General features: G+C 45.8%; 1 protein-coding gene across 1 annotated transcript; it reads right to left on the bottom strand.

Moving 5' to 3' along the window:
* Nucleotides 1-2,408: 2,408 nt before the first annotated feature.
* Crtap (cartilage associated protein) lies at nucleotides 2,409-20,071 on the bottom strand. The gene is made up of 7 exons (XM_090351811.1): nucleotides 19,578-20,071; nucleotides 15,828-15,977; nucleotides 13,568-13,739; nucleotides 9,126-9,254; nucleotides 5,865-6,010; nucleotides 3,643-3,726; nucleotides 2,409-2,839 (listed from the first exon to the last, which is right to left on the bottom strand). The coding sequence occupies exons 1-7, from the start codon at nucleotides 20,049-20,051 to the stop codon at nucleotides 2,786-2,788; spliced, it is 1,209 nt and encodes a 402-aa protein (XP_090207937.1). The 5' UTR covers nucleotides 20,052-20,071; the 3' UTR covers nucleotides 2,409-2,785.
* Nucleotides 20,072-24,511: the final 4,440 nt, after the last annotated feature.

Here is a 24,511-nt window from a genome sequence, read left to right as displayed (position 1 = left end):
CTCAAAGGGCAGAGCAAAAAAATGGTAAGGGAGAGTGCAAAGGCCCCAAGTTCAAGCCCTAGTACCAACACTACACACACACACACACACACACACACACAAATACACACACACACACACACACACACACACACACACACACACAGAGCCAGGCACTCTACACAAACTCAGGAGCCCTAGAGGAATGTCTGCTTTTGGCACCCCTGCACACAGGTCTACCTCACGGCCCTCTTCCCCAAGGGACTTCAAAAGGAAAGTTCTCTAGAGGAATAGAGGGTGGGAGTTAGAAAGAAAGGAAAACCCAGCACTTTCTGGAACAAGGACTATCCACCAAGAAACCACATAAAATCCCTGCTGGGCAAGAAGGTACCCAGTTGCAAAGATGCTGAGGCCATGAAATCTAGTCCTTTGCCCAAGACCCATGTTGGTGGGGATAGGTGCTGCCACCATGGCCAAAGACAGACATGGCAGGCTACTGCAGGGGGTTGAGCATCCCACAGGGAAAACCTGCCAAAAGGACTTTTGTACAGGAGAACAAGGATGAGTTCACCAGGGGACAGGGCCTCCAGGAAGGAGAGAGTTTGGGAGAAATGGAAGGATGTACCAAATTCCCAGAGGAAAAGGAATCTAGGAAAAGCATGAATGTCTGGTCATTTTACTCCCACTCATTGTTTGTGGTACAAAGGCCCCAAACACTGTCTGCTGGTTTGTTTGTTTTATTTATTTATTTTGCCAGTTCTGGGGCTGGGACTCCAGGAGGGGGCACTGTCCTTAGACATGTTTTCGCTCTTAAGGCCAGTGCTCTGCCTCTTGAGCCACAGTGCCACTTCTGGCTTTTTCTATGTATGTGGTACCGAGGAATCCAACCCAAGGCTTTGTGCATGCTAGGCAAGCACTCTACCACAAGGCTACACCATGGCCCCGTGCTGTTTTTCTTGAAAAGTCCTGCCTCCCAAATGTGGGGTCCTGTATTGTTTGGAGGAAAGAAGAAGTCTGAAAAAAAAAAAAAAGCTCACCTTGTTGCACACACTGGTGGATCACGCCTGTAATACTAGCTATAGGAGGCTGAGATCAGAGGATTGCCACTCAAAGTCAACCTCAACAGGAAAGTCCTTGAGACTCTTATTTCCAGTTAACCAGAAGCAGAGCTATGGTTCAAAGTGGTAGAGCACTAGCCTTGAGTTGAAGAGCTCAGGGAAAGCACCAGGCCCTGAGTTCAAGCCCCAGAACCACTACTACCACCAATAAAAACAATGTAACATCTGTAAGTGCAGGAATTTTGTTTTGTTATTCTGTGAAGTATATCTGGTATCTAGACCAATGCCAGGAACAAACACACTCAATAAATATTTATTGAAAAAAATAAATAACACTAAATTCCCTTGGCTTTCTTCCTTTTTTTGTGTGCCAGCTAAAACTCGGGGCCTAGAGGAATAGAGGGTGGGAGTTAGAACGAAAGGAAAACCCAGCACTTTCTGGAACTAGGTGCTGTCCATTTATAGCTTTTTTTGGTGTTTAATTGGAGATAAGAGTCTCACAAACTTTTATGCCTGGACTGGATTCAAAGCATAATGCTCAGATCTCAGCTTCCTAAGTGCTAAGATTATAGACATAAGCCACTAGCATCTGGCCTTTCTTTCATTTCTAACTCAAGATGTACCTGAGTACTGTTCTTAAATGAGATTGGTCAATCGTTGTTAAGACTGGAGATTTAAATGTGTTAGGCCAAAGCTATAGTTCTGTAATTTACATATTTACTCAGCCAGCCTGTCAATGGGGGCAAAAGTAGTAGAAGTTTTCTAAGCAAGGATTATAGGCTCATGCCTAGAATCCTAACTACTCAGGAGGCTAAGATCTAAGTGTCATGGCTCAAAGCTAGCCCTGAGCAAAAAAAATGCCCATGAGACTATAAGACTTTTTTTTTTTTCCCAGTCCTGGGGCTTGAACTCAGGGCCTGAGCATTGTCCTTGGGCTTTTTCCTCAAGGCTAAGACTGTGCCACTTGAGCCACAGCACCACTTCTGGTTTTCTCTGTATGTGGTACCAAGGAATTGAGCCTGGGTCTTTGTGCATGCTAGGCAAGCACTCTACCACTAAGCCAAACTCCTGGCTCCTCCATGAGATTTTTATCTCCAATTAACTGGTTTAAAAAGCCAGAAATGGAGATGTGGCTCAAATGGTAGAGCACCAGCTTTGAGTAAGAAAGCTAAGTGAGAGCTTCAGGCCCTGAGTTCAAGTCCCAGTACTAGCACCAAAAAAAAGAAGAAAGTGATCCAGGTTGACCCAACAAAGACCATCACAAAACTTGAAGAACTTTTACCCTTTGTCTTCTGCCATCTTTCGTGGATGATCGAAAGGAGATTAAAATCTGGAAAAGTAAAGAAACCCAAGGAAGATTTCACAATGGCTACCTTTTAAAAGTATTTTTTTCTTATTGAAAAAATAATACTGATTTTTCAGGGGAGGGAGGGAAACAAACCATGAAAGACCATCTTTCCCACCAAAATGGAAGAAAAGCATGATGGACATGAGAGACAGGTGTAAGCACAGAGAGACAGGTGTGAACATGAGACAGATGTGAAGATGGAAAGCTGGATGTGAAGAGGGGAAGCCAGGTACAAACACAGGGAGGGCAGGCTCACCCTAGTTACACGTAGTGGAAGGAGAGGGGAGCTTCCCTTAGACGGTTTAAAGAGAAGTCTTTGAGGTATTAGCACCATGAGCTTTTGGGAAAAGGACAAAGAACGTTTCCTGAACACTTGGGAGAAGGCTTTGGCTCCTGTGGATTAGGCACTCTCTTCTAGGTCCAAGAGATCATCCAGATATTCCACAACCTCGCCCTGCAAGAGACAAAGCAACACCTCTGTTGAGTACACTACTTCCACTTCCGTGGCTGGGAAGATGGTTCCCAAAAGGTCTCTGCTGGCCCCCTACTTGGGCTGAAGCACATTTTTTACCAAGTTGGCCCAAAGGACCTGATTTCTTTCTTCCTGGGGAAGGGAGCTCAGCTTCTCCATGAGAACTCAGTGGTTTAGTTTGGTTTGGTTTGGTTTTATGCCAGTGTTAGGGCGTGAACCCAGAGCCTGGGTTCTGTCTCCTCAGCTTTTCTGCTCAAGATGAGTGCTCTACCACTCTGAGCCACAGCTCCAAATCCCGTTTTCTGGTGGTTAATTGGAAGGAAGAGTCTCAAAGACTTTCTTGCCTGGACTGGCTTTGAACCATGATCAGATCTCAGCCTCTTGAGTAGCTAGGATTACAGATGTGAGCCACCAGCACGTGGCTGAGGTGTGACTTAAATGGTGGAGCACTAGTCTTGACTGAAAAAGGCAAGCCAGAGTGCAACGCCCCAATTCAAAGCCCTAAATTAAAGCCCAGGATTGCTGGGTGACTCTGCTGGATTTCCAGACTATCACTCCCCAAATACTTCACCAGCAGGAAACACGAGTATTCGGCTGGGCTTCCTAGAAAGCTGGGATTTTTCCGTAGCAGGGGTCTGGCTTTCATTAAAACACCCACAGCAAGTGTCTTTCTCAAGGTCCCCTTCTGTTTCTTATTTCAGGGGCAGCTCAGCCTTCAAGTGACGTTAGTAAAGATGTGAGTAGTGGTTTCTCTCAGCAGACATGTGCTAAGCATGGAGGCTTACCTCATCATCATCCATTATATTTTCCTTTGCGAAGTCATACAGCTCTTTCTGGAGCATAGTCACGTTAAAGAACTGAACTGCTTCCTGTTCAGACACAAACATAGAACCACTTAGTTGGCCAGCTTTTAATTTAAGTTAGAGCTGGGGGGAGGAGGGGGAGAGGGAGGGGAGCCCCCCTCCCTTCCCAGGCAGGGTTTTTTTTTTTTTCTGGGATAATGGAAATGTTTGAAATGTTTGAAGGTGGTGAGAGAGGTTACACAATTTTGTGAATGTTCTAAACTACTGATTTGCACATGTTAAGAAAGTGAATTCTGGCCAGGCGACTGGCCTAGTGGTAAAATGCTCACCTAGCCCCAGGACTGGCAAAAAAAAAAAAAAAAAAGAAAGAAAGAAATTTCTGTGGCATGTAAATTACACCTCAATTAAAAAATAGTACATGAAATCAGACACCAGTCAGGAGGCTGAGATCTAAGGATCACAGTTTGAAGCTAGACAGAGCAGGAAAGTCTAGACAACTCTTATCTGCAATTAACCAGCAAGATATCAGCTGGGAGTGTGGCCTAGTGGTATAGAGTGCTTACCTAGCATGTATGAAGCTCTGGGATCAATTCCTTAGTACCACATACACAGAAAAAGCTGGAAGTGGTTCTGTGGCTAAAGTGGTAGAACGCTAGCCTTGTGAAAGCCCAAGGGCAGTGCCCAGGCCCTGAGTTCAAGCCCCAGGACTGCCAAAAACAAAAACAAAAACAGGCTGGGCATGGTGGCTCACATCTGTAATCCTAGCTATTCAGGAGGCTGAGATCTGAAAATTAAGATTCAAAGCCAGCCTGGGAATAAGAGGACCTGAGACTCTTATCTCCAAGTAACCTCTAGAAAACAGGATATGGGGCTTGGCTCAAGGGTAGGACACTAGCCTTGAGGTGAAGAACTCAGGGACTGCACCCAGGCCTAGGGGTACGGGGATAGCCTTGAGCTGAAGAGCTCAGGGACAGTGCCCAGACCGAGTTCAAGCCCTATGACCGCCCCACACACACACAAATTCTGGATATGAAGATATGGCTCAAGTGATAGAGTCACAGTCTTGAATAAAAAAGCTAAGGAACAGTGCCTAGGCCCTGACTTCAAGCCCTACTACTGGCACAAAAATATAAATTAGCATAACAAATAGTAAATGAGCCAGGCACTGATGGCTCCCATCTGTAATCCTAGCTTCTTAGGAGGCTAGGATCTGAGAACTGCAGTTCAAAGCCAGCCTGGGCAGAAAAGTTCATGAGAAGGGCTGGGAATATATTTTAGTGGTAAAGTGCTTGCCTACCATGCATGAAGACCTGGGTTCGATTCTTTAGTACCACATAAACTGAAAAAGCCGGAAGTGGTACTGTGACTCAAGTGGTAGAGTGACAGCCTTGAGCAAAAGAAGCTTAGGGACAGTACCCAGGCCTTGAGTTCAACTCCCAGGACTGACAAAAGAGAAAGTTGGGGTAGAGGTGTTATTCAACTGGTAGAGCTCCAGCCTACTGAACAAGGCAGGCCAGCATATAGTCCTAAGTTCAAGCCCCAGAACAATAAATAAATAAACAAATAAATGAGAGAATTTGTACAGTTGTGGCCAGGGGTATATGTGGGGGAGGGGGAGTAGCAACAGGCTGAAGTATTAAAGGTGGATTTATGACAAAGCAGAATAACATACAGAAATTGCATTGAAAATACAAAGACCCTCTAGAAAACACCTTTGGAAAGTTCCCTGGCAATACATACACATCTTTGAGTTGCTCTACCAGGAAATATGGGATAGGGTGGTTGTTTGGGTTTGGGTTTTTTTGCCAGTCTTGGGGCTTGAACTCAGGGCGTGGGCACTGTCCTTGAGTGTTCTCAAGGCTAGCACTCTACCACTTGAGCCACAGCGCCACTTCCAGCTCTTTCTGTATATGTGGTACCAAGGAATTGAATCTAGGGCTTCATGTATACTAGGCATGCACTCTACCACTAGGCCACACTCCTGGCTCCTGTGAGATAGTTTTATATGTTTGACATTTGTAGAATGTTCACAGAGTCAGAAATCAGAAAAAAGCAGTAAAATGTCAAAACAAAAACAAAAGCAGCCAAAATCAATGCAATTGCCTTCATTTCTGAACAAGCCCTTTCTCTCAAGGGGAAAGACATTTCCTTAAAGGAAGGATGAGGGTGACGGGGGCGCTAAGGCCCGGGGTACTGGCACTCACGGGTCTGGGCTGGAAATGCTCATTGGAGAGGCCCCATTTGTCCCTGTGGTATTGGTAGTATACCAGGTTCTGCTGCATGACCTTGTCGTTCTGGTCGAAGAGCAGGTAGCTAACAGCACAGGGGGCAGCATTCTTGAGGTCATTCACTAAATCCAAGAGAGAAGAGCATGGGGAAATAAGTCCTGTCCTCCACACGCTCCCTTCAGCCGCCCTTCCAGCAAGCTTTGCTTCCTAGAGAAAAAGATCATGAACCAGCTCCCCTCCCCACCAGCCACCAGACTGGGCAAAGTCAGACTGAGCCTCCATGGCCAGTTGAAAACATGGAAAGCAAGGCACCAGTGGCTGCAATCCCACATAGCTACTCAGGATGCTGCGATCTAAGAATCAAGGTTTCAAAGGCAGTGTAGGCAGGCACATCCAAGAGATTCTGATCTCCAAATAACCAGCAAAAAAGTCAGAAATGGAGGTGTGGCTCCAGTGGTAGAATGACAACCTTGATTAAAAAACTATGAGAGCCAGGAGCCGGTGGCCCACACCTGTAATCCTAGCTACTCAGGAGGCTGAGATCTGAGGATCATGGTTCAAAGACAGTCTGGGTACCAAAGTCCATGAGATTCTTATCTCCAATTAACCATCAGAAAACCAGAAGTGGTGCTGTGGCTCAAGTGGTAGAGTGCTAGCCTTGACCAGAAGAGCTCAGAAACCAGAGTTCTTGTCGGCTGAACGGTGGGGTTCCCCCTCCAGCCTCCCTACTAAGGATTACCCCACTCACATCACTGTCAGAACATTTGGGGTATTCTGGGACATTCCTCTCCAATTCACAATTTACAGGAAAGGAATGCTTCTGCCAAAATTCTGGTCGGCAGAAGTAATTAGCCTTAGCAATGGGTGCATTCTGCCATCCAGTGGCTGTTTCCTATAATAACAACCCAAAACCCTGAGAAAGGATGCAAATGTAAATACAGTGACACCTGGCCTTAAGATGGGGCCAGAAGCATGGCCTATTGGTAATGTGCTCGCCTAGCATGCACGAAGCCCTGGGTTCAATTCCCTGGAACCACATACCTAGAAAAAGCCAGAAGTGGCACTGTGCCTCAAGTGACAGAGTGCTAGCCTTTAGCAAAACATGTCCAAGGACTGTGCCAAGGCCCAGAGTTCCAGCCCCAGGACTGGCCAAAAAGAAAGAAAAAAAAAAAAAAAAAGAAAGAAAGAAAAGAAAAAAGAAATTTAGTATGGTAGAAATCTAAAAGAGTTCCAAGATAGGGAATCAGCCTAGATGGCCCTCAATGGACTAATGAATCCAGAAAATGTGAATATATACACAGTGGAATTTTGCTCATCTATTAGAAAGAATGACATTCTACCATTAGTAAGGAAGTGGAAAGACTTGGAAAAAAATTATTCTAATTGAAGTAAGCCAGACCCAAAGAGACAAAGGTTGCATGGTTTCTTTCATTTGTGGTAGATAGGATGTACCCATAAATCTAGAAATATGCTGAGACGGGCCAGATGCAAATGGTTACAAATGAATTAACAGAAGTATAATAGACTCTATAGAGAGCTCAAGTAGTATCATCTTTTAGAAAAACCAGATCAAAGCCCAACAAAACCAACACCGAAAAAGGGGTATATCCAAGAGGAGCAGTGGGGTGAAGGGAGAGGGATATTTGAATGAAAGGAGAGAGGATAAGGGATGTAGTCAAGAATACATTATTCTTAATAAAAAGGGAGGGAAGTTTGGCTTAGTGGTAGAGTGCTTACCTAGCATGCACAAAGACCTGGGTTTGATTCCACGGTACTACATATATAGAAAGAGCCAGAAGTGGTGCTGTGGCCCAAGTGATAGAGCTCTAACCTTGAGAAAGCCCAAGGACAGTGCTCAGACCCCAAGACTGGAAAATAAAAATAAAAATAAAAAAAGAGTCTCATGGACTTTGGTACCTGGGCTGGCTTTGAACCTTGATCTTCAGATCTTAGTTTCCTGTGTACCTAAGATTACAGGCATGAGCTACCAGTACCTGACACTGTCACAAAACTATACTTCTACTACTTGTTCAGCAAAACCAAGCCATGCTCAGAGAGACTGTTATATAACATACAAGTACATGTTATATATTTTTTTCTCTCTCTTTTAACCTTCAGTAGGTAAAAGTTTCTTTCCATGTCCTGAGGAAGATCAAAAAGTAAGAACCTGTTGTTGCAGGAAGAAGAAACTCAATGAGGAATAAGCCCAGTTTGAAAGAAGGTTCTAGAAGCTCAGGTCACCTCTTCCCCCTTGCAGGCCCTCTCTGAGAGATATCTACTTTAGCCAAAGCTATGACACCATTAGCCTCTGACCCATCTTATGAGGACAGAGCAGTTTCTTATATATCTGTCCACGAAAACCCTCCTGTGTACCACAGGACAGGCAAGATACACATTGCTCAAGCAGCATTGAGCATAGTGCATGATGGGAGAAGGTGAAGCTCTAGGCTACCCCTTCCTCTCTATTTACTCCCTTTCGTCCACTGGCAATGTTTTTATTCAAATGGAACAGGGCTCTCACAATCTCCAAAGTAAAGCTGATGCCAGGCACCGGTGGCTCATACCAGCAACCCTAGCTACTCAGGAGGTTGAGCTCTGGATTGTAGTTTAAAGCCAGCCTTGGCAGGAAAGTCCTTGAGACCTTTATCTCCAATTAACCACCAGAAAACTGGAAGTGGAGCTGTGGCTCAAAGTGGTAGTATGCTAGCCTTGAGCAAAGGAGCTCAGGGACAGAACCTAGGCCCTGAATTCAAGACCCACGCCCAGAAAAAAAAAAATCTAGTAGGTCTATAGCTCAAGTAGTGAGTATTAGCCTTGAGTGAAAAAGCTGAGACAAACCCCAGGCTCTGAGTTCAAAACCCAATACCAACACACACACACGCACACCCACACACACACACAGCCAATGATGGAAAGAAGAGACAATTACAACCACAACCTTACCCATCAACTCAATCCTTGTGACAATCTAAGTAACCACTACTATCTCTATTGTGCAGACAAGAAAATGACAGAGCTGAAGTTCAAATCCAGCACTGTAGCTACAGTGTCTCTGCCCGAATCCTGAGGCCTTGCTGCCTTTTCACACACAGTACAGCCCCAAGGTTATCAATCAACATGACCTTGATGAACTCTCTCAGACACCATAGGTAAGGGCTGTTACCATTACTTTACCAATGCACAAGCTGAGTCCACATTGGATTCAAAACTTTACCCACAATTCCATTGGTTACTTACATTTGTAATAGGCAAACTGCAAATAGTGATACATGGTTGCCACAAATTTCTCCACCGGATAGCCACCTATAACTGGGGTGAGGTTCTCTTCACACTGTATTTTGCATTCCAGAACTTCTATATAATGATCTGAAAACATATACAAAATTTCAGAGCCATGCATTCATTACTTCCTGTCCCACTTTTTTGTTTGTTTTGTTTTGTTTTCACACGTGCTAAATAAGTGCTATACCACGGAGATACATCTCCAGCCCACTGCTTTCTAAGTGTGTGTGTGTGTGTGTGTGTGTGTGTGTGTGTGTGTGTGTGTGCCAGTACTGGGGCTTGAACTCAAGGCCTGGGCAATGTCCCTAAGCTTTTTTTAGTTTTGCTCGTTTAGCTCTCTACCACTTAACACACAGTTCTTTTGGCTTTTGGGGTAATTAATTGGAGATAAGAATCTCATGATGGTACCACATAGATAGAAAAAAACAGAAGTTTGGGCCGGGAGCTTGGCCTAGTGGTAGAGTGCTTGCCTAGCATGCACGAAGACCCGGGTTCGATTCCTCGGTATCACATACATTAAAAAAAAAAAAGCCGGAAGTGGTTCTGAGGCTCAAGTGGTAGAGTTCTAGCCTTGAGAAAGTCCAAGGACAGTGCTCAGGCCCTGAGCCTAAGCCCAGGACTGGCAAAAAAAAGAAAAAGAAAAAGAAAAAACCAGAAGTGGTACCATGACTCAAGTGGTAGCACTCTAGCCTTGAGAAAGCCTAAGGACAGTGTTCAGGCCCTGGACTGGCAAAAAAAAAAAAGAAGAAGAGGAAGAGAAAGAGGAAGAGGAAGAGGAAGAGGAAGAAGAAGAAGAAGAAGAAGAAGAAGAAGAAGAAGAAGAAGAAGAAGAAGAAGAAGAAGAGGAGGAGAAAGAAGAGGAAGAAGAGGAAGAAGAAGAAGAAGAAGAAGAAGAAGAAGAAGAAGAAGAAGAAGAAGAAGAAGAAGAAGAAGAAGAAGAAGAAGAAGGAAAAAGTAAAGAGTGTCTCAGGGCCAGGAGTTTGGCCTAGTGGTAGAGTGCTTGCCTAGCAGGCAAAATTCCTTGCTACCACATAGAAAAAGCTGGAAGTGTGGGCCAGGAGTTTGGCTAGTGGTAGAGTGCTTGCCTAGCATGCACCAAGTCCCGGGTTCAATTCTCAGTACCACATACATAGAAACACTGGAAGTAGTGCTGTGGCTCAAGTGGTAGAGCGTTAGCCTTCAGGAAAAAGCCCAAGGACAGTACTCAGGCCCTGAGTTCAAGCCCCAGGAGTGGCAAAAAAAAAAAAGAAAAGGAAGAAAGAAAAAGCTAGAAGTGGTGCTCTGGCTCAAGTGGTAGAGTCATAGCACTTCCTTGCCCGAGCTGGCTTTGAGCCATGATTTTCAGATCTCAGCCTCCTGAGTAGCTAGGATTACGGGAGGGAGACACCAGCACCTGGTTCCCATTGCTTTCTTAATAAGGTTCTTCTGACACTGGGCCATGATGATACAGGACTCTAGGCATTCACACACAGTAAAACCAAAGGAGGATAGTCTTAGCAGAGAAAAACAAAGATGCAATGTCTATGTGTATCTGATCATATAAAATAATATTTCTTGGAATGAACTCCAAGAAATTGAAAGACTAGGTTCCTTTTCTTTTTTATCTTGTTTGTTCATTTATCTGCCTTTGGGATGGTAAAAATAAAGCACTGAAATGGAGAGGCAAAGGGTAAACAAATACAGCAGTAGTACTCACTAGATACTATGTTGAAAATTAGCTATACAATTTATGTGTGACCATAGGAGGGAAAAGCTGGGAGAGAGCAAGTGAAAGGATGACACTGTCCAGCAAGAAATGTACTCTTGGACTGGGAATGTGGCTTAATGATAGAATGCTTATCTAGCATGCATGAAACCCTGGGTTCCTCAGTACCACAGAAACAGAAACAGCCAGAAGTGGCACTGTGGCTCAAGTGGCAGAGTGCTAGCCTTGAGCAAAAGAGGCTCAGGGACAGTGACCGGTCCTGAGTTTAAGCCCTAGCTTTGAACTAGCAAAGAAGGAAAAAGAGAAACAAAGGAAGAAAGGAAGGAAGGAAGGAAGGAAGGAAGGAAGGAAGGAAGGAAGGAAGGAAGAAACTCTACCTGACTTACGTAACTGAAATCCTTCTGTATATCACTTTTTTTTTTTTTTTTTTTTTTTTTTTGCCAGTCCTGGGCTTGAGCTCAGGGCCTGAGCACTGTCCTTGGACTTTCTCAAGACTAGAGCTCTATCACTTGAGCCTCAGCACCACTTCCAGCTTTTTTCTATGCATGTAGTACCAAGGAATTGAACCCAGGTCTTTCGTGCATGTTAGGCAAGCACTCTACCACTAGGCCAAACTCCTGGCCCTGTACATCACTTTTATAGTAACAATTTTTAAAATATAATTATATATATATATATATTACCCACCATAAAAATGGAAGTGGAGCTGTGCTCAAAGTGGTAGAGTGCTAGACTTAAGTCAAAGAGCTCAGAGAGAGTGCCCAGGCCTGAGTTCAAGCCTCACAATTGACCAAATAAATAAACAAAATTGCTACAATATGAATAACCTTGAACACATTACACTAAGTGCAATAAATCAGTCACAAATAGACAAATACTCTGTGACTCCACTTATATGTTATATATCATATCATATGATACCATATCATATCAATCATTATAGAGTAGTCAGATCCATAGAGCCAGAAATTAGAAGGGTGGCTACCAGGAAAGAAGGACATTATTGTTTCAGGAAAGAAGGACATTATTGTTTAACAAGTAGAGTTTCAGAAAGGCAAAAAGATTCTAGCTACAAATGGTGGTGGTACAGGCACAGTTGTGCCCTGGACTATGCATATAAAGACAGTTTAATTAGCTGAGTGCTGGCAGCTCACATCCTGCTCTTCAGGAGGTTAAGATCTGAGGTTCAAACATCCAAAACTTTTACCTCCACTTAACTAGCAAAATTTTGGAAGTGGGGGTATGGCTCAAGTGTTAAAGTACCAGTCTTGAGTAAAGAGTCAAGGAAGTGTTGGAAGCCCCATGTGCAACCTCAGTACACACACACACACACACACACACACACACACACACACACACACAAAAGGCTTGAAGTCAGGCACCAATGGTTCACGCCTATAATCTTAGCTATTCAGGAGGGTGAGGTCTAAGGATTGTGGTTTGAAGCCAGCCCAAGCATGAAAGTCTGGCTCTTATCTCTAATTAACCACAAACTGGATGGGTCAATGTGGCTCACAGTAGTAGAGTGCTACCCTTAAACACAAAACAGCTCAGAGACAGTGCCCAGGCCCCTGAGTTCAAGCCCCAAGACCAGAAAAAAAAACCAGTTTGTATGGTAAAATGTCACATCATATACATTCATTATGTATATTCTACCATGTAAAATTTTAAAAAGCTAATCAGTTGCAATGTGTAAACTTTAGTTTGATCTGGACTCAGACAAATGGTAATTTAAAAGCAGGCATGCACAGCCATTCTTGACATTCCAAAGATAATGTAGACACCAGTATTGGATGATAGGATCCAGGAATTATTGTTATACTTCCTTTTTGGTGCATCCAGGAACCAGTGGATCATGCCTAAAATCTTAGCTACTTGGAAGGCTTCGAATGGGAGGAGCGTGGTTTGACAGGAGTATAAGCAGAAAAGTTCTCAAGACTCCTCCTCAATCAATAACTTAATGCATGGATGCACATCCTAAACTGTCATTCGAAACTCAGACTGGGAGGATAGCTGTTCTAGGACAGCCTGGACAGGAGAACCCACAAGACTGACTCTATGGAAGGAGGCTGGATGCAGTGAAAAGTGTCTGTCATACTAAACTCTAGGGGGACGTTGAGACCGAAAATATCTGAAGTTCCAGAAAATCTTTCCTTCTCAGCTGCATGATTCTCAGATCATATGTGAGCCACCAGGGTCCAGCTTCCATTTTTCTTTTGCCAGTCCTGGGGCTTGAACTCAGGGCCTGGGCACTGTCCCTGAGCCTCTCTGTGCTCAGGGCTATCGCTCTACCACTTGAGCCACAGCACCACTTCCAGCTTTTTCTGTGTATGTGGTACTGAAGAATGGAACCTATGGCTTAATGCATGCTAGGTAAGCACTCCACCACGAAGCCACAATCCTCAGCCCCCCATTTTTATTTTTCTAAAAGCTTCAGCAAATAAAGCAGGACTGATACTGGGACTCATCTGTAGGCCTGGGCTAGAATGCCTTGTCATATGCTTCACCAGAAGGCCCTGCTCATCTACACTGGTGTCCACTGTCCCCAGTTACTTATTAATATTTAGGCTAACAAATCCCTCAGAAGCCATTCATAGCATTGGGTAGATATCTAGGTAGAAAGCAGATAGGAAGCCACCCACAACGGTGACCATGACATCTATTCCAGGACAGAACCAACCCACTGACCAACCTGCTATAGAAAGGTAGAAATCCTTGAAGTCCTTGATCTCCCTGGAGCCCTCACAGGCTGCAAGACATTCATAAAAGGCTTTGAAGAAGTCAGGAAGTGCCAGTTCCATATCTGTGATGGATGTTCTCCAGTTCTCACCATTGTAAGCTCGCACTGCACGGATGAACAGGGTCTGAAAAGCAGAGAGCCTAGGAAGCTAAACCAGGAAAGGAGAGAGACACCTCCCCTCAAAAGGAACCAAGAAGACAGGTGCTGGTGGGTCAAACCTGTCATTCCAGCTACATGGGAGGCTGAGAGCAGGGGAATCACATGCCTAGCCTAGCCCAGACTGGACAGAAAAGTCCAAGAGACTACCTTAGCAGAAGAAGGGAGACATAGCTTCCCAGCTATGACAGAAAGCAGCAAGATGGAAGCCAGACCTAGCCTGGCTTCAAACCACAATCCTTCTACCTCTACCTTCTACGTAGCTGGCACCACAGGTGCTATACCACGCTCCTGGCCTCAAGATGTGGTCTCTACTCAGGAGGCTGAAATGAGTATTGTGCTTCTAAACAAGCCTGGGAGCAAGAATCTTATCTCCAGTTAAACACACAAAAAAATTGGAAATGGAGTTGTGGCTTAAGTAGTAGAGTGCTAGTCTTGAGCACAAAAGCTTAGGAACAGCACCCAGGCCCTCAGTTCAAGCCCCAGGACTGGCACAGGAAAAAAAAATGTAGTTTTAATCGGTGCCAGTGGCTCACACCTGTAATCCTAGCTACCCTGGAGGCTGAGATCAGAGAATCGTGGTTCAAAGCCAGCCTGGGCACAAAAATGTCTGTGAAACTCTTATCTCCAATTAGCCACCAGAAAATTGGAAGTGGCACTATGGCTTAAGTGGTAGAGCACTAACCTTGAGCACAGAAGCTGAAGGACATGCCCAGGTCCTGAGCCCCAGGACCAGCAAAAAAAAAAAAAAAAAAAAAAAAAAAAAAGATCTCTCCACCCCCTTTTGTGAGGATGGGACACAGCAATAAAGTGGTGCCTTCAAGTAAGATGGCCCTGTTCAGACACAAAATCTGTAGCACCTATGGCCTCCCAGCACCCAGAACTGTGAACAATAAACCTCTATTGTTTACAAATTACCTCATCTAAGGTATTTTGTTATAACAACCCAAACTGTCTGTGACCCACCTCTTTCCCAGGGAGGCAAGACCCTGAGCCTTTCATCTCCAACCACAAAAAAAAAAAAAAAAAAAAAAACTGGAAGTACGGGCCAGGAGTTTGGCCTAGTGGTAGAGTGCTTGCCTAGCATGCACAAAGATCTGGGTTCAATTCCTTGGTATCACATACACAGAAAAAGCTGGAAGGGATGCTGTGACTCAAGTGGTAGAGCTCTAGCCTTGAGAAAGCCCAAGGACAGTGCTCAGACCCTGAGTTCAAGCCCCAGGACTGGCAAAAACAAAAACAAAAACAAAAAAAAACTGAAAGTGGAGCTGTGCCTCAAATGGTAGGAAAAGCCTATGAGAAAAGCTCTTGTGTGGCTCCTAAGTTTCTGCTTTTGGCCTGGTGGCTTGGCTCTTGTTAAGGAATAGGGATAAGGAAGGGGTTTTGAAATGTAAAGTTTTGTCTTAAACTGGTTTCTTTTCGAGATGGAATTAACACACACCTCAGACTGTTCCAGAAATCAGTCAGGGTGTGGGGCTATTTTGAGATTACTTATGCAAATACATTTTACCCTATTTAAACTAGCCAATCACAAGCAGATTGTGAACCTGAGCCCAACCAATCCAAGCAGAGGGGCAGAGCCCGCTGGTTAGGGATAAATAAGGGAGCAGCTAGCTTGCTGCTGTATGGGCTTGCTTGCCAGATTTTTGGCTGCTGGTGCATTCGTCTGCAGAAATACATTTTGCCTTGCTGAGACACTTCTTTACTTTCCTGTCTATGGTTGTGACTCCAGTGGTTCTCAGAGAGCATATTTATGACACACTCCAGGACTGGTACCAAAGGACAACAACAAAATAAAACACAGCAACAATAAAAAAGTGTGTTCCTATTAATTGTTGGCCCAGCTAGCCTCCTCAGTAGCTAGGATTACAGGATCAGGCCACCTCACCTGACCAAAAAGTCATCTTGAATGCTCAAAAGCCAGTTATTTCTATGCTACATTTATCATATATCACCCCCTTCCCAAAAAAAACATTCTTTTAGATGCCCACAGCTCTTCACTGAGACACAATTAATAGGCACATTTCACTAATTGCCGTGTGAAATCTGAAAATACCTCATATGATTTGGTTTCCAAGTCCTTAATGTAATCCTCAGCACCAGGCAAGCTTTTGTAGTATGCCATGTTCCGCTTCATCATCTCATCATCGGGATGCTTCAGAAGAAATGTGTGGGCTGCTGCGATGGCTTTCGGGAGATTGTTTGCCTAAAAGTGATAACAGCTCCATGATGGATGCTGCTCGGAACATTTATTAAACAACAATGTCTTTTCAGTAACTCTGACTGAATAGCCCTTCATGAACTTTATGTCCCCAAACAATGGTTCTGGCAAAGGGTTCAGTTACTTCTAGGGCTATTCAAGACCTGGGCTGGGCTAAGAATGTGGCTTAGTGTTTAAGTATTTGCCTAGCATGCATGAAACCTTGGGTTAGATTCTTTTAGTACCACATAATCACAAAAAGCCAGAAGTGACACTGTGGCTCAAGTGGTAGAATACCCCAGTCCAGGAACATTTTGGTCTATCTTCCCTGGGGCCATTTTGGGTATCCAGAGGCTAGCTTTTACAATCCACTCTCTTGTTTGTTTGTTTTTTGCCAGTCCTGGACTTGAGCTCCGGGCCTGAGCACTGTCCTTGGACTTTTCTCAAGGCCAGAGCTCTACCACTTGAGCCTCAGCACCACTTCTGGCTTTTTTCTATGTATGTGGTACCTAGGAATCAAACCGGGGTCTTCGTGCATGCTAGGCAAGCACTCAACCACTAGGCTACACTCTCAGCCCCAAAGCCTATGTTCTTAACAGGGCCTAGCAGGTTTGAAGAGAGGAGAAAATTGGAGAGAAGACTACAGAGGAAAGCTAACTGGTAGGAGGAAGAATAGGTGGAAATGTGGCTTAGTGGTAGAGTGCTTGCCTCGTGTGTATGAAGCCCAGGGTTCTATTCCTCAGCACTACATAAACAGAAAAAGCTGGAGGTGGTGCTGTGGCTCAAGTGATAACAGTAGTGGCCTTGTGCACTGAGAGGTTCAGGGACAATGCACAGGCCCTGAATTCAAGCCCCAGGGCCAGCAAAAAATAAAGGAAAGAGAGAAAGGAGGAAGGGGAGGAGGAAGAGGAAGAGGAGAAACAGGGCAAATAAGCTCCCCCAACTCCAGGATCTAAGGAACAGTCAGGTCCAGGGCCCTGGAAATTTAGGGCTAAGCTTGGTCAGTCTCTACACAGCAGAGCAGGAATCCTTCAGGAAGACAGATGTGCTGTGGGAGACTTTACAGGGACACACAAGCAGGGATGCAGAAGCCTCTCCCTGAAGACTAATGCCACCATCTTGTTACCACCTCGCAGGGGGAAGGACCGTCACAGGATGTGCATAGAGAGATTCTAGGGACAGTCAGGAATTAGGGAGTAAGGTTTGGAGAGAGAAAATAAAGAGGTATGTGTGATATCTCAGATGTCTGAGAATCACAGGGCAGCACACTTCTGTACCAAAATGTCCCTGAATTGGGGCCAAGCCATCCCTGCAACCATGGTGGCTGCCTGTTGGAGCATTGGTGGGAGATGAGGGAAGACTCCAGATGTGGGAGTTGGCCCCAAGGAGTGCCAGTGAATGGTGTATAGCTCTCTGGACTGGCTGTGACAGAGCCTGCCGCAGGCTCTCCACCCCACCAGCTATAAGCGGGCTAAGGAAAGAAAGGTTTTTTAGTCTTGTTCTTAGTACAGTACTTAGAGGGCACATGGTGAGTTTTTTAAGGCCTCTAACTTAGAATTTGAGTTCTGCAAAATTTCCTGGGGAGAAAAGGGTAATTTTATTTGTTTCCATTTGGGTTCTGCCAGCTGGAACGTGGCAACACAGTAAGCTACCCCACTGAAAGACCCTGGGTGAGTTTTGGAGAAGGCAGTGAGTATACCATCCAGTCAGGGGTTCCAGAAAACACCATCTGACATGCTGGATAAGCTGCCTCGAAATCAGCCTTAGCTTATCTAGCAAAAAGGAGGAGTAAGGGAAAAGAAGAATGGGGAGCCAACCAATTCTGTACAGCTTAGGGACAGCACACATTAAGAGTCTTCACCCACTTTTTCGTGCCTAAGGGAAAGAGGTCACAGCTAGTGACGGGGACCTAAAACAGGCTTGTGACATGATCCCACGGTGATATAAAAGAAAGAAAAAGAAAATCTCAATTCTCAATTCCTGTTGTGCCTATTCAACCTAAGTTTTGTCCTTAATTACCTATAAGGGACCTGTGAATCACAATATAAGCACGCAGATCTAGTACCTGACCCAGGCAAGGGATGGTATTTACCTGCAAGTATCAGATGGGCATATGTGTATGTGCCTACCAGAGTCTGACAAAATCATTGAGGGGAAAAAGTAAACCATACAATAATCCACCAAAAAAAAAAAAAAAACAGATGCTTTTTTAGCTAGGCACCAGTGATTCACACCTGTAATCCTAGCTATTCAAGAGACTGAGATCTGAGCAATGTGATTGGAAACAAGACTAGGAAGACAAATCCAAAACACTCTTATCTCCAATTAATAAACAAAAGCTAGAAGTAGAGTGTGGCTCAAGTGGTAGAGCCAACACAGACCAGCACAGACAACAAAAATAAAATACTAAAGAGAGATATGCTGGTGCTGGGGCTTGAACTTGGGGCCTCACATTTGCTTGCACTTTTTGTTGCATCAGGGATGGAGTCTTGAAAACTTTTCTGCCTAGGCTGGCTTCAAACTTGGATTCTCCAGGTCTCAGCTTTCTTAGTGGCCAGGTTTACAGACACAAGCCACTAACATCCAGCTAAGTAGATGGACCTTCAAGGAAATAAATGTCACAAAACCTAGGAAAGGTGATGAAAAATATTCTCACATTCTAACTTGCAAGCTGCTGCAAACAAGGGGAAAACAAACAAACAAACAAAAACCCATGTTTCAGCAGAGCGCCAGTGATTCATGCATACAATCCTAGATACTCAGGAGGCTAAGATCTGAGGATCCACGTTGAAAGCCAGCCTGGGCAGAAAAGTCTGTGAGACTCATCTCCAATTAACGACAGAAAAAGCTGGAACTGGAGCTGTGGCTCAAGTCATAATAGAGTGCTAGACTTGAGCAAACGAAACTCGGGGACAGTGCCCAAGGCCTGAGTTCAACTTCCAGGATAGAACCCCCCACCCCCCCCCAAAAAAAAGACCACGTTAAATTCTAAACAAAAAGGGCCAGGACCCAGATGAACTACGGGGCATACCCTCTTCAGGAATGTGTCCTGAGTTCCTACCCAACTTTGGCTGTATTATCCAGACTCCTCCAATCCTCTCAGCTTTATTATCACAAGTCCCAACTCAGTAGAGGAAATACCATTTAAATGGTATGTAACAAAAAAAGACCTCAAACCACAGGCAACGTTTATCTGTGGCACTTTGTTGGGCTCCAGACACTGTGGTGTCCCGTGTACCTTAGAACTCTTTACCTTAGAACAAGGCTTCAAGGAGGGGATTTTCATTTCTACCTTAAAGATTTTTAAGAGGCAGGGTACAGAGACCGGGGTGAGGCCTGGGGTCCAGAGGACAGGGCGAAAAGGACTTGGTTTGGGTGAAGAGGGCCAGGGACCTAGGATGGACGGGGGCGGGGCCTCCGTGGGGGCGGGGCCTCCGTAGGGGCGGGGCCTCGGTGCCGGCTTGGAGGCGGGGCCGAGGACGACGCTGAGTGAGGGAGCGGGCCTGAGTGGGGCGGGGCTTTCTCGGGGGCGTGGCTTCGGTGGGCGGGGAGGGGCGTGTCCCGGCCTGGAGGCAGGGACGCCAGGACGGGGTGGGGTCGACTTGCCTTGAAGTAGGCGAACTGCAGGAACTTGTAAGGCTCGCGGTGCTGGAATTCCGCCAGCACTTCGCGGCTGGGCTGCGACTGGCGGAAGGCGGGCAGGCCTTGCTTGCAGCGCTTGAGGCAATGCGCGCGGCGCAGCAGGCCCCCGAAGAGCCGCAGCTCGGGATAGCGGGCGAGGCCCGGGGCCGGCTCCGGCTGGGGCGCCGCCGAGCTGCAGTTGCGGTGGCAGAAGGCCTCGCTGTCGCGCAGCAGGCGGTGCAGCCGCAGGCTGATCTCCAGGTAGCCCACGCTCTCGGCCCAGTGCTCGCCGCTGTACTGCTCCAGCGCGTGCCGGTAGGCCGACTCGAGCGGCATCAGCTCGTCCCGGGGGAAGCTGCGGAAGCTGTAGCGCTCGTACTGGGCGCGCGCGGGGCGCAGCGAGCACGCCGCACACAGCAGCGCCAGCAGCGCTGCCGCCGCCCGGGACCCTGGCTGCATCGCGCGGGACGGAAGGAAGGAGGAAGAGAGGGAAAGGAAGGAGCAGGACGGCGCAACGCGGCAGGCCCCGAGTTTGGGAGGCGGGACGCGAGCTCGGGCCCGCCCTGTCCGGCCGCCTCCTCCCGCCTAGCTGCGGGGGGGATCCCGGCTGTGCGCCCGACCCTCCAGTCCTCACCCAGTGCCACCGAGCTGTCAGCGATTCCTTTGCTTGGGGGACGGGGGGGGGGGCCTGCAAACCACATGCATCCCCCATGGGTCCTAGGTTAAATTTTATAATCTCTTAGGACTTGTGAGCACACGGGTTCCTTGGGAAGCGACCCCCAAATGTCTGACTCACGCCTAGGATGGGGGTCCGAGGATTTATCCTACAAACCGCCCTATAGAGGGTGGAGGCTGGGAACTGCGCTTTGAACAGCCTTGCTATGGGGTCTGTAGGTTTTAGTGAGAGAGAATGCTTGGGCGTAAATAAATCGAGAAGGGCGATGGTGCCAGGTTGTGAACACTCTAGCTAGTCAGGCTGAAGAGAAGGAAAAGTTGTACCAGGACATTGAGAGATACAAATAAAAGTAGCACTTTAAACCAGATGCCATTGGCTCACTTCTGTAATCCTAGTTACTCAGAAGGCTGGAATTTTACCATCGGGGTTGGAAGCCAGCCCCGATAGGAGGCTCTAGTCTCCAGTTCACCACCAAAAAGCCAACAGTGGAGCTGTGGCTCAAGGGTAGAGCACCAGCCTTGAGTGGAAAAAGCGAAGGTCAGCACCCAGGCCCTGAGTTCACACCCATGACTGGCACATACATATACACAAGTTTTTACAAATAACTTGCTAATAGGAAGGAGTCAGTCAAAAAGCAGCTAGTGGCCACTGGAAACCCTTTTCACCAAGATGACACCGAAAGCGAAAAAGGGAGCTCCTGTTCCTCCTAAAGCCGAAGCCAAGGAAGAGGCTTTGAAGGCCAAGAAGGCCATGCTGACAGGCGTCCACAGCCACAAAAAGAAGATATGTACTTCAACCACCTTCCAGCCGTTCCGGAGACAGCCCAAATATCCTGGGAAGAGTGCTCTGAGGAAAAACAAGCCGGACCACGGAGGCAGCCATGAAGAAGATAGAAGACAACAACACACTTGTGTTCATTGTGGATGTGGATGTCAGAGCCAACAAGCATCAGATCAAACAGGCCATGAAGAAGCTCTGTGACATTGATGTGGCTAAGGTCAATACCCTGATCAAGCCTGATGGAGAAAAGAAAACATATATTCCACCGGCTCCTGACTATGATTGCTTTAGACGTTGCCAACAAAATTGGAATCATCTAAACTGCATCCAGCTGGCTAATTATAAATATACATCTTTTTGCCACACACAAAAAAAGAAAAAATGGGGGGCTGGGAGTTTGGCTTAGTGATAGAGTGCTTTCCTAGCATGCACAAAGACCAGGGTTCGATTCCTCAGTACCACATACATAGAAAAAGCCAGAAGTGGTGCTGTGGCTCAAGTGGTAGAGTTCTGGCCTTGAGAAAGCCCAAGGACAGTACTTAGGCCCTGAATTCAAGGCCCAGGACTGGAAAAAAAAAGGCAGGCCAGGTGCGCTGGCTCATGCCTGTAATCCTAGCTATTCAGGAGGCTGAGATCTGAGAATCAAGGTTCAAAGCCAGCCTGGGCACAAAAGGACCTGAGACTCTTATTTCCAGTTAAGCTCTAGAAAGCAGGAAGGGGGCTTGGCTCAAGGGTAGGACAGTAGCCTTGAGCTGAAGAGCTCAGGGACAAGGCCCAGGCAGAGTTCAAGCCCCATAATCCACAAAAAAAAAAAAAGGTAGTGGGAATTACAGTCTGTACAACTTGCAAATGACAGCATAAGGACAAAATCTGCCCTACAAGGAAGTGGCTTGAGAGGCTAAAAGTAAATAAGCAAAAAAAAAAAAAAAAGTCTATAAAGAGCAAAAGCAAAAAGAGGATATAAAGACCAGCCACTAAATCTTTGTCATCCAGGTATTACAGGGAATAGAAAGGAGATTCACGAATCAGGAAGTTTAATTTCATTATGTTGATCAAATAATGATCTCATCAGGAGCCTTCTAGAAATGAGCACATGACAAGAATAAATGTCAAGTCCTTCATTTGGGATTTATAGTCGATGACATTGAGAGTGAGGAAAAATGGGGCAAGGGAGAAGAAGCAATAGAATGGGATGTCATGGGTAGACCACTGCTTTAAAGACAGAGCCTATGTCTTGAGTGGTATGACTACTGAGATGGATCAAATGTCTGAACAGGTTATTTAGAAAAACGTGCGCAGCCAAGTGTGGTGGCTCATGCCTATAATCCTAGCTACTCAGGAGGTTCAAAGCCAGCCTGGGCATGGGAGACTCTTATCTCCAATTAACCACCAGAAAACTGGAAGTGGCACCATGGCTCAAGGGGTAGGGTGGTAGCCTTGAGCTGAAGAGCTCAGGGACAATGCCCAGGCCCAGAATTCAAGTCTCACAACCAACAAGAAAGACAGAAAGTGAGAGAGAAACGGGCACATAGCTCATCAGATAGTTCATTGGAAGTGTCTGGAGGAGCCACAGACCCCAGACAGTTCGCTTTAGATGCCACATGCCCTAGCAGTAGCTGTGGTGGAGCAGGCAGTTAAGGCAGGCTTTGCAAATGTGTTACAAGATGTCTAAATCAGAGCCCCGTGGGGTGGCTCACACCTGCAACCCTAGCTACTCAGGAGGCTGAGGTCTGAAGATGAAGCCTTGAACTGGAGAGCTCAGGGACAATGCCCAGGCCCTGAGGTAGGGTGATAGCCTTGAGCTGTAGAGCTTAGGGACAGCACTCAGGCCTAGTTCAAGCCTTATGACCCCCGCCCTCCCAAAAAATGATGTCTAACTCAGGGCCAGGAGCATGGCCTACTGGTACAGTGCCTGCCTAGCATGCACTAAGATCTGGGTTCAATTTCTTAGTATCATATACATAGAAAGGCCAGAAGTGATGCTGTAGCTCAAGTAGGAGATCTCTAGCCTTGAGAAAACCCCAAGGACAGTGCTCAGGCCCTGAGTTCAAGACTGGCAAAAAAAAAAAAATGTCTAACTCAGCCTTCAGCATTATCACTGAGACTCATTGACCTAGAAGTTGTTAATGTAAGTCTATTTGGAGCCTGCAAAAAGTGAAGTGGATGGGCTGGGAATGTGGCTCACTGGTTCAGTGCTTGCCTAGCCCTGGGTTCCATTCCTCTGTAGCAAATAAACAGAAAAAGCAGGGAGTGGTGCTGTGGCTCAAGTGGTAGAGTGCTAACCTTGAGCAAAAGAAGCTCAGGGACAGTACCCAAGCCCTGAGTTGAAACCCTAAGACTGACAAAACGACAACTATGTATGTGTGTGTATACATGTACATAGGTACATGTATATATTATATACCTATATAATATAGAGTCATATAGGTATTTGATGTATACATAACATACATATGTATATGTAATATACGATCATATGTGTATCATATATTTGTGTATACACATATATTATACACACATTAAAAAAAGAAGAGAGCTCAAAAAATTAACCCCAAAACATCCTCAAAGAAACAACCAACCCATTAATAAATGGGCTAAAGAATTAAAAAGAATGACATTGCCCTATTTGTAAGGAAATGGAAAGACTTGGAAAAAAATTAAGTGAAGTCAAGCTAGACCCAAAGAAACATAGGCTCCTGGTTTCTTTCATTTGTAATAATCAGTATATGTCTAGGATAGTCCTAGCAGAGGATCACACAGTAGCTATGAACATATATGACCATATAAAACGATGCTAATCAAAATGAACTCCAAGATAGGGAAACAAGAGGGTTTCTGTTGTTTCTTTGTTTTTGTTTTTGAATGTGCTGTGTGAGGTAATTTGTTCTTTCTTTTCTTTCCTTTGGTTTATCCCTTGTTATCACTGTTTGTGATTTTTGGCACACTGTATCTTGTATATGTTTACCTTACAGGGAAAGGGATGGGGAATGGCAAAATGGTGAGACAAAGGACAAAGGGTGAACCAATGCCACAGCAATGCTCACAAGACACTTTGTTGGAAATGAACTTTACAATTTGTGGGAGGGGAGTGAGGGAGAAGGAGAGGGAAAGAAAACAAGGGAGGGGGAAGAATGTTCAACAAGAAATGTACTCACACCTGTAATCCTAGCTACTCAGGCGGCTGAGATCTGAGGATCGAGGTTCAAAGTCAGCCCAAGCACTAAAGACCATGAGACTTATTTCCAGTTAATTGCCAGAAAACTGGAAGTGGGCTGTGGCTCAAGGGGTAGGGCAGTAGCCTTGAGATGAAGAGCTCAGGGACAGTGCCCAGGCCCAGAGTCCAAGCCCCACGACTGACCCCCCCCCCCAAAAAAAGAAATGACTTATATAACTGTAACCCCTTAGATATCACCCTTGCAATAAAATTAAATTTAAAGAAGAAGAAGAAGAAGCAGCAGCAGCA

This window comes from Megascapheus bottae, chromosome 18 (genome assembly GCF_031878675.1).
Source record: "Megascapheus bottae isolate mThoBot1 chromosome 18, mThoBot2.hap1, whole genome shotgun sequence".
Taxonomy (NCBI): Eukaryota; Metazoa; Chordata; class Mammalia; order Rodentia; family Geomyidae; genus Megascapheus; species Megascapheus bottae.
The sequence above is the reverse complement of the archived record's forward strand: the minus strand, read 5'-3'. Positions and strand labels throughout refer to the sequence as shown.

Bases quoted from the DNA above. Each gene is read 5' to 3' on its own strand.
- Crtap (XM_090351811.1), bottom strand. From the start codon at position 20,051: ATGCAGCCAGGGTCCCGGGCGGCGGCAGCGCTGCTGGCGCTGCTGTGT. The intron at 13,740-15,827 runs GTATTTTCAGAT...TCTGCTTTTCAG, and splicing joins TGGAAACCAAATCATATGAG to ACCCTGTTCATCCGTGCAGT. The intron at 2,840-3,642 runs GTAAGCCTCCAT...TGTCTCTTGCAG, and splicing joins ATATAATGGATGATGATGAG to GGCGAGGTTGTGGAATATCT.